This window comes from Myotis nattereri (assembly GCF_964212035.1).
Source record: "Myotis nattereri genome assembly, chromosome: 11".
Classification (NCBI taxonomy): domain Eukaryota; kingdom Metazoa; phylum Chordata; class Mammalia; order Chiroptera; family Vespertilionidae; genus Myotis; species Myotis nattereri.
In genome coordinates this window covers 72,430,159-72,440,479 of record NC_138086.1, presented here as the reverse complement: position 1 = coordinate 72,440,479, position 10,321 = coordinate 72,430,159, and the positions used below count along the sequence as shown (strand labels likewise).

At 39.7% G+C, this 10,321-nt stretch overlaps 1 protein-coding gene across 1 annotated transcript in view; it reads right to left on the bottom strand.

Annotated features, from left to right (window-relative positions):
- Positions 1-8,480: 8,480 nt before the first annotated feature.
- Positions 8,481-10,321, bottom strand: part of NME8 (NME/NM23 family member 8) — a gene marked incomplete at its 5' end in the record, with an annotated part of 35,312 nt that continues 33,471 nt past the window's right edge. Inside the window, 2 exons of the mRNA XM_081102002.1 lie at positions 8,481-8,712; positions 9,325-9,563. Of these exons, the coding sequence (XP_080958128.1) occupies positions 9,326-9,563 (238 nt within the window). The 3' untranslated portion in view covers positions 8,481-8,712; position 9,325. The remainder of the gene's footprint in view (positions 8,713-9,324; positions 9,564-10,321) is intronic.

Below are 10,321 nucleotides of genomic sequence, written 5' to 3'. Positions count from 1 at the left end.
AAAAGGTTAACAAGGCCACCATTTGTTTATTATTTTGAAAAAGTTGAAAATGAACATTAGCTCACAATATGACAAATATGAAATTGGCCTTTGTGTGAGAGTCAAAAGTTTATTTTTCTCACCTAAATATTTCTCCACCTAAATACATGTGAGAGGAGGTAAATATAAATACATGGAGAGGAAAGCTGAGGTTCTAGCTCTGAAATGGAAATTATGAGAGTTGGGTTACTGCCAGGAGTCGGTCCATCCTTGCTGTTTCAAGGGACCTGGCATATATGGCATACTGTTCTTAATATGTTTGCTCACCTTCTTGGCACTATGTGTTTTAACCAACGTCTCCTCTCTGAGAAAGGTTGTTTCCCCAGGTAGGGATTTTCCCCTGAAGTTAGGGAGGAAATAAAACCCCTCAACTAAGTGCCAGGTGGGTAATTAATCACTTTAACTACGAACAATCATGCTTAAGCTACATAATCTTTACTCCCTGGAATGGAGATAAGAAACGCCCTAACCTTTGTAATAGAGATTGATAGGATTGAATCAACTGGTATAAATACAGATGTAACAAGACAGCAAGACACAGAACTTAGAAGACAGAACTTAGAAGACAGAACCAAGAGAGACAGAACCTAGGCACAGAACCTACACAGAACGTTCTCTAGAGACAGAAGAACTTCGCTAGAGAGAACATGGCAAAAGATCCTGGACAGAAACTGGCCTCAGAACCTAGAGACAGAACCTAGCAAGAGAACATGGCAAAAGATCCTGGACTGAACCTGACTACAGAAATTGGCAAGAGAACCTGACTAGAACCTGGTGACTGAACCTGGCTGGAGAACCTGGACAGAACCTGGCTGGAGAACCTGGAGAACCTAGCAAGAGAACATGGACACAGAACCTGGCTGGAGATCCTAACCAGAACTTGTGTTAGGAGATCCAGTAGGATATGGAACATTATCCTAGAACTTCGCTGGAGGTCCAGAGCAGAACCTCTCTGGAGATTCAGACCAGAACTTGGCTGGAGATCCTGGCTGGAGATCCTGGCTAGGCTGCTGATCAACTGAATACTGTCTCCGTGTCCTTCCTTCTTCACCGACTCTGTCTACGCCTTTGGGGACCCCTGGACGTGCTGGGGTTGGACCCCGGTATCTGGCGCCCAAACAGGGACCCCCTAGGTAAGCGCCCCGCACTCGGGACGGATAGGACTCCACCATAGGAAGAGATAGTCTTCACCGACTCCGTCCACACCTTTGGGGACCCCTGGACCTGCTGGGGTTGGACCCCAGCAGGTTACTTTAATTTAAAAAATAACATATTTTACTATAGGTTTACCAACACATTTTGTAATTGAAGACAACTGGAGGCACTTATTTTTAAAATAATTTTGTTGGTCTTTCAATAATATGGTAAATGTGTGTTTTCTATAAAGCATTCAATAAATAAAATAAAATAAAAGTAATTGAATTAAAATCCTACATAATCCCATTCACCACTATTCAGAAGTACTCACTATTAGTATTTTGGTATATTATTTTCCAGGTGTTTCCTATGCATATTATGATTGGGGAAAAAAATAAAACTAGGAGCCTATAATGCATACTGTTTCATAACCTGCCTTCTTCACTCATAGTTCTTATGTCATTAAGCTGATGCCACCTCCTTTACAATGACTGTGGTATATTCCATGGTATGTATCACTCAACAAGTCCTTGTGGTTTTGGGGACTAGCTAGTTTCTTAACAGAACATACTGAATAGACACACATCTTGATAGCTAATATCTGTGCCCATCCTTAAGTAGTTTTTGGAGATGTTCATTTAGGTAGCATTGCTAGGCTGAGGAGTATGACCACAGGGAAAGTTCCAGATCATATTATTACATTTCCTCCAGCATGCTTGGACCATAGATGTATCAAAGCGCTGACTTTCCAACTCCTCACTGAGATTGTTTCCTCCTTCCCGTAGTTTTTATAAATTTAGCTGGGAACTGGATGTCATCTATGGTGAAGCTCCTCTCTTCATCTGTGAGCCACTCCCAACCTCCAGGCAGCTGGGAAATGAATGACTGACCACCCTGAAGTGGGTATAGAAGACAGATAAATAGATAGATAGATAGATAGATAGATAGATAGATAGATAGATAGATGATAGATAGATAGATAGATAATAGATAGATAGATAGATAGATAGATAGATAGATAGATAGATAAGATAGAGTTCTCAATTTCGGGGGGAAACCTATGCAACTATCTCAATTTTTTAAATGAATCCAGTTTAATATAATTTATCAGCTAGAGAAACCAAAGAATTAGGATTTACCAGAAATGCCAATAGATTTTTTTCTCTTTCCAGCTTTCTTATAAGATATATGAGAACTTAAATAAATAACCTTACTTTCTTATTTTCCAGTTCTAAACCAATGCAGTCTGACCACCCTTTCGGTTTCTGGCCTTGGGTGCTTAGAAGATTGTCCACTGCAAACTTAGAGTAAAATTCTTTTACTTGAGCTAGCTCAAGGATACTCCTGTTTGGTGGAACCAGTTCCTGAATAAAAAATAAATAAAAATTTACCACAAGTCTCTACCTGCTGTTTTCACCAATTCAGAAAGAAAAATGGTTATTTGGGAGCATGGAATGAAAAAGTCGAATGGGACGCTGTAGGTCATCATCTAGCTTGTTGATGTCAGGGCTTGATTGATGTCACACATGTAGCTAGAGAAAGATCTTGGGCCCCAGAGTTACTCAACTTCACTTTAGCTGACCAAAGTGCAGTTGTTTTTCAGTAACATAAAACCGTGCGACTAGAGGGAATGCTCATCTATCACGAAAGAAACAACAAGAGAACACATTTCTGCTTCAGGTTATAATATGTGCTAATACTGACCATATTTCCCAACAGAAAATACTTTTTGAAAAAAGCATTTTATACTGCGAGATATGGTATACTGACAGACATGCCAAAAATTGTAGTTTGTTGTTACCTTTGTGACTTAACTAATAAGCAAGCAGTATTGTGTTCTCAGATCAAGTACCTGGATGGGGATCTGTGTTAACATCAGTACTCCCCTCCCAACCCCAGGAAATTCTTGACACTATGATGGCAAAGAAACATCCCCCTTTTATTATTCAAACAAAAGAGATAAACAAAAAGAAAAGCAAAAGCACCCCAAATATCAAAAGAGCTACCCCAAATGTCAAATTAGCATTTTATATGAATCCTTTCATACGTTCTCCCTGTTTGCATACATGGATTTAATAATGACACATAAATATTTTTTCCCTGTAAGAAATGCAATGAAATCTTCATTTTTCACAGCTGCAAAACATAACTGTATGAGAGTTGGTTTTGCCAATAACTTGTGAGAATAGACTTTTAAATGTGGTTCCCAGGCATGCTAGGGTAGGACACCGTTTTGTGACAATATTTTTTCTACTATTATTGAATTCTCAGGACCAGAAAAAATGGGTCATGGATAGGTTTTTTGGCATTTTTTCTCATAAACATGTTGCTTTTACAATTAGAAGATACGACAAAAATGAGATGAATTTAAGCTACACAGACATGAAAACTGTTTCATTGATTATGTGTTTGTTAATCTGTGTCATCAGAGCAGCAGACACCAAGAGGGAATTAAAGTAAATGAGAAAGAATTCTATTAGAGAAAACCCCTGAGAGAGAGAATAGGCGGGAGCTGAATTGTAAAGAGGAAAGGAAGCACTTCAGATTGCCTTGATGTTAAAGACCGTTTGGCAAGTCTATCGGGAGCATCAGGGAGTCCCTCATCTCCTGGGATGGCTCTGCCTCTGTATCCTACTGCTCCGTCACTGACCGGGAGCAGCCCAGGGACAGCCTGGTCTTGATGCAAAGGCAGCACTAGACTTCAGACTGTGGTGTCCGGATACTTGGATAATTATGGCCCCTGTGGTTGGAGTCTAGACTCACATCCTCATGGCCATCACAGTATGACAGTGATAAAAATATTGAGATTTTGCCACTACATTTCAGAAAAATCTATGAAGTGCTGGTGCCAGGCAACAAAATGCCTCTGTCGACTTTTGTAATTGTCATCAATACACTATTTGAATCCCTAAACCTCAAAAACTTTTATGTCTCTTATAGTTTATTTAAAATTTATTGAAGAAAAAATGTGTTGAGTATGACTACAGATTTTACGTATTTATCCTATCCAAGAAGGTCTCTTTATACTAGAATGCAAAAACAAACAAAAAAACCACCACAAACATTTTAGAGGTATTTAATGGCAATAAGGAATGCTATGATGTGTAATTTTGCCTTTACCTGTTCGGATAGCATAAGCCTAATATAGCTAGCTGCCATATTTGTAAGAGAACAGTTTTATAATTCAATAATGCTAACATATGTAGCTGCAACATCTAGTTGAGGACCATTTTATAATTAGAAGTTTGGATCACATTAGTGATATACTTTGGGAGGGAAAAAGATCATACTTGATTGACAATAAAATTTAGCTGACAGCAGACTCACAACCAGAGGGCTGAAACCAAATCTCACCAACTTGTAATAACATGAATACTACAGTACAATATAAAGAACTGACATTAAGCAGAACATGGTATTATGAATAAAATTCCATGACGGTACTGCGAAGTATCTAAAATGCTGCTGTTGAACCATACGGATGGATTTTTTTTCAAGTTCATTAACATGTCTAGTCCTCTAAAAATTTCAAATATTTATTATGTCATTGAAATATTTTAGCAGCTGAATAACATGTGGAAAATTTACTTCTTTATTAAAAGCATTTAAATAACTGGCTTGGGAGGTTCGTCCAAAGTAGCCTCCAAGGGTGAACAAGTTCAGACGCAGTTCAGGCAAGCATCTGAATCAGGAGGTCCTTCCAGGGAAGAGAAAGGGCACCTAGAGAGCCCAAGAGGAGGATCCTCAGATAGAGCAGAGCCCGATTTAGGAAATGATTTCGTTTTCTCCAGAGCATCTGCTTACAGGGAACAGGATCCAGGGAGGGGATGTTGTTAGGATCAAATCGGGAATGCTTCAGGCGCCCTATCTTGGAAAGACACCAGAGGAGCTTAGTAGGGCTCTCAGAGAAACTGGTTTCAGAGTCAAGGTGCATGTCTAAGCCTGTACTACACAATGGGGATGTTCTGTATGGTGAACTTCATGAAGACACAGCTCTGCTTGGCTGTTGAGATAGAGGTGCTTCCCTGACAGGCATACCATTGGCCTACCTTCTGAGCCAGTCCTTGTATTGGGAGCCCATCTCCTCACTATCATGTGTTACTCATCATTTTTACAAAACTCATCTCAGAGCTCTCAATGTGTGCCCACCAATACTGCAGTCTCCAATTGCCTCATTGACAGTAGTCCAAAACACATGTGTGGTTTTTCTGCCTGAAGTCCAGCTGAGAATCAAAATCAGCCCCTTTAGCTGGAGCCCTGACAATTTCTAGCCTTTTCTAACCTTTCTCCCAGGGCCAAGAAGGTATTCCCAGGTATGATTAATCCCAGCCCCCATGTGCCTTCCTCATGCTGTGGTGTCCCACCCACTAAATTCAATACCCTCAAGACCAACATCAACAAAAACTGAAGTGTAATTGACTATATCTCTTTGATCATTATTAGATTTCTGACTAGTTACCCCAAGACTAATTCTATAATCTAAAAGAAATAACCTTTCTCAATATCTTGTTTATAAAATCTTTGTACAGACCGTACACATATATAGACAACTGAGTGAAGCCTGCCATCTGCTGGTGAGGTACATTATTAATTTTTAGAGAGCTTACCGTTTTAATGCTTTTGAAGTTCTAGACCATTTAATAACAATGCACCAATTAACACAACTATATTATGGATACCCAAACACTCTCAAGCATGTATACAGTAGATAAAAGTATTTGATTTGAAGGAGAGCAGAATGTGAAGGAAGTGAGAAAGGTGAAGATTTACACGATGCTTATTCCTCTGCATAATCCAAAGAAAGCTGATAATTAATTTACCCTCGTTTTTTAAAAAATGCATTCTGAAGAAAATGCAATTTTAAAAATTTGAGAAACATCCTTACTGATAATTCAAATGTGACTAGATTTTGTACATTTTACAACACAATGTATTTCCAAAATTTTTCATCACCCTATTCAGAAACTCTTTACCAATTAAGCAATAATTCCCAATTTCTCCCTCCCTCCCACATCTACTTCCCTTTAGTATACTTCCTGTCCCTATGAATTTGCCTATTCTAGGTACCTCGTACGAAGGGAATCATATAATGTTTGTCCTTTTGCGTCTAGATTATTTCATTTAGCATAATATTTCAAGGTCCATTCATTTTGTAGCATGTATCAATACTTTATTCATTTTTATGGCTAAGTAATAATCCATTGTATTTATATACCATTTCTGTTCATCCATTCTTCTGTTGATGAACACTGGAGTGTTCTCTACCTTTTGGCTATTATGAATAATGCTGCTGTGAACATTGGTGTACATGTTTACATCCCTGTTTTCAACGTTCCTTGTGTCATCTTTCAGGTAGCCTCCAGACAGGTTAGAACAGAAAAACACAATAACCCTATATAATAAAAGCCTAATATGCAAATCGAACAAATGGCAGAATGACCTGTGGAACAACCGGTCACAATGATGCACACTGACCACCAGGGGGCAGACACTAAACACAGGAGCTGTCCCCAGCCCGCAGGCCCCAGGCCAGCCAAGGCATCCTGATCACCCCGCAGATCGGCCCCGATTGCCGGCCAGGCCTAGAAACCCTGCCCCTGCATGAATTTCATGCACTGGGCCTCTAGTTAGTTAATAATATCTGCTCTATTCTCTTTGGCACCAAAGACTGGAGTCCCATGCTGAGAACACAGGCTGTAACCTTCAAGAATGTGATCAATTTGGGGAAGTGATGGGGCAAGTAAAAATGTCACAAAGCTTTCATACCGTTTTTTAGTTGCTCCTTTATTGCTTCAGTACTCATTTGGTTACAGTAAACCTTTGATTATTTTCCAGAGCTCTGATAAAGTTTGTCCTGACAGTTTCTGCTTATGTTTTCAATGTCCCCAAGGAGGGATGGGAGTTTATAGCTGCCTACTCTACCATTTTGCTGATGTCATTTCAATGGAGCCTTCTTAGCTCTGCTACACTGAGGGCCTGACTTATTCCCAATCCAGATGCCTACTTCCCCACATGAGCAAAACAGAACTCACGGCATTTCCTTCTTTTTCTCTTTTGGGTCCCCTGTCTTGAAATGGTTGGAGCACCTCGTCAGTTACTCAAGCCAGGAAGCATTGTCTTTTCCCATTTATTTGAAAGAGTGGTGATCAATCATAAGTCCTGTGGATGCAATGCAGCCTTTTAAGGATTCTCTAATCATTCCACTTATCGCTAACTCACAATTTCTACAGATTGCTGTTATCTTCCACATTGATTACTGCAATGCCTCCTGCCTGGGTGGTTTGTATCTCATTCTCCCTCGCCATCTCCTATATGCATCTGCTCAAAGCACTCCAATTTTTTTTTTTTTTATCTCCTGCTTTTTGAGTCCTGAGCTCCTTTAGAACAAGGACCGTGTGTACTCAGCCCTGTGGCAGTGTCCAGCATATAGCATGAGCTGAATAAGAGTCTAGCGTGTCTGAAACAGTCCCACAAGTCTATCCCTTAGAATGATATGATTTAGTATAGTAGGCATAGTAAAAGCAGCCATCAAAATGTCCTTATATGTGTATAAATAGCAAGACATACCTACTTAGAAACTTTTAAAACTAAATTCGCTTTCTTGCTTCATTACTTTCGATTTTGAAAATCGTACCCTTTACTCAAGATCTATTTCATCTCTTACCTTCTCAAGCTCCTACCCATCAAAATACACACCTGTCAGTCAATTCAGCACTGTATTATACACTAATTTGAAGTCCCTGATACTATTCATAATGCTCACCTCATCATAAGAAAAAGAAAAAGGGAGGAATGTGCAAATGTTAGAATAGATCTATACCAGGTTGCTATTAGATGCTATAAACAGAATGTAGTTGCACTAACCTCATCAACACAAATTATTCATCACTGTCATGCTTAATAATGTACTGTCTTATGGTAGTTATGGTTAGATAGTTTTTGTGAGTTTTGTCTCCCCATTACATTTGCATCTCCCTGAACGTATCAACTTTCAACCAGTGTTTTACTAAACAAAAACCCACAGTTCAAGCAGATATACAATACACATTTTCCCAACATAAATGTTTATGGGTTGTACAATCACACTTTAGTCTAGCTATAATAATAAAAGCATAATATGCTAATTAGACTGGACATCCTTCCGGACATCCTCCTGGACGTCCTTCCAGATGACCTTCCAGACAAAGCTGCCACACTGGGGGCCAAGGCAGAGGCAGCCGCTGCTGTGGTGGGGGCTGAGCCCTTTGCATGAATTCTGTGCATCGGGCCTCTAGTAATTAAATAAGACTTATGGGATGAGTAGTAGTATGACAGAATCTACTTTTATTTTTGCATTTAATGTTTTGATACAATGTTCTTACATCTAGAGAAAGCCTAGACTAAATGACACCATTAAGGGAACGATGTACTCTTCTTTCCCTCGGGAACCTGAATGGGTATGGAGGGATTGCTCCATTTCACAATGTTTTCTCATTATGTGGACGGATTCTCAATTTGGCTCATCCAGCTGAAGACAACACTGCACATGTGAAGAGTCTTTGAAAATAAAGAAGGCAAGTAAGTTTGATGGCAAAAGTCACCTACCTTACACTCCACTTCCCACAATGCCCAGGATAGAAACGTTTTCAAGTTTTCCATCAACAACTAAGCAGTTTCAATCCACATGCTCCCCAAATAAGTTGCTCTTTGCCAAGGAATAGAAATGACTGCCTTTTGCTTTATGGTTTCGAATATCCTATCATATTATCATATGTCACCCACAGATAGATAGTAGGTTCCAAGTTTCCAAACACTCAATGAATAGAGTTGAGAGCAGCCGCTTTATGAGACCTTGGCAATTCGAAGAGGAGAAATGGAGGGGAGTCAAGGAGAGGGACTTCATAAGACTGTCCTGAGAGATGGCACAAATAGTTCAGTACCAAGGCTTGCAACCCAAAGGATATCTTGCTTACTCCACTATGTCCCAGGTGCCTGCACAAGGTTTGGCTTTGAGGCTTCAAGGTTGCTATGGAGCAATGTAATATGTCTGGCAGGAAATAGTTTAAGTCGGGAACATAGGGAACGTTCTGATCGGAACAACCTTGTCCTAGACCCGTCACTGTAACAGCCCAAGAAAAGGAAATAACAGTTATTGGAGAGGTACTGTACTTTAGTTTTCCTCGGGATTCTCAGGATCAACCTCTTCAAATATATTTTGAATTGCTTGCATTGCCTCAGTGGCATTAGATGATCCATGGACAGCATTTTTCAAAAGATTTATTCCAAATTGGGCTCGGAGAGAGTCTGGGGACAAGAACTTTGCTTCACTTGGGTCTGTGGGACCCATCAATCGCCTCCAGTCTGCAACAGCATTCCACTTGCTCAGAATCATGACCAAAGATGGACCCCTGCAAATAACAGTGCTTTCAGGAGACTTGGGCCACTCACAACTGTATAGATTGCCTACATGGCTACAGACAGAACGCCACAGCTTCATCCAGAGAGCTTTTCTTTGTTCTTTGTACTTATTAGTGTGATTTAATGCTTTCTTTTTTGTTTGTTTCATTTATCCCTCTTCCAACAGGCATAGAAAAACGTTGCTAGAAAAATGCTGTAGTTTATATCTATAGATATATTCCAGGCACTGTTCCAAGTACTTTCAATGTATCAATTATTTAGCCCTCACAACAAACCTATAGGTTAGGTCAGTGATGGCGAACCTATGACACGCGCGTCAGAGGTGACACGCGAACTCATTTTGGGAGACACCCATCGACAGAGACAAAAAATTGCATAATTCAATGAGTTGCACATCACTCGAGTAATATTATTACTCACGTTACTCATGACCAATAATGCAATTCTAAAACCGGATGTAAACAAGTACATCGGTGTTGCATAGCAAAGATACATAGTGAAAACATCTAAGATACATTGTTCCAATATTGACATTAATATAAAAAGGTTAAGAATTGCACTATAAAGAGATTAATCTTTACTCATGACATTTTATTTTTACTCGAGTGACAAAATGCCCAATTCTGGAAACGGCCTCGTTATTGTGAACATGTGCCTCGGGTAAGCTTCCTGAGCGTTCGGGTGCATTCGGCAAATGGATGCACGTGATCGTCATGTTCGTTAGGAGACAGGAGTGAGAGGGTTAGAA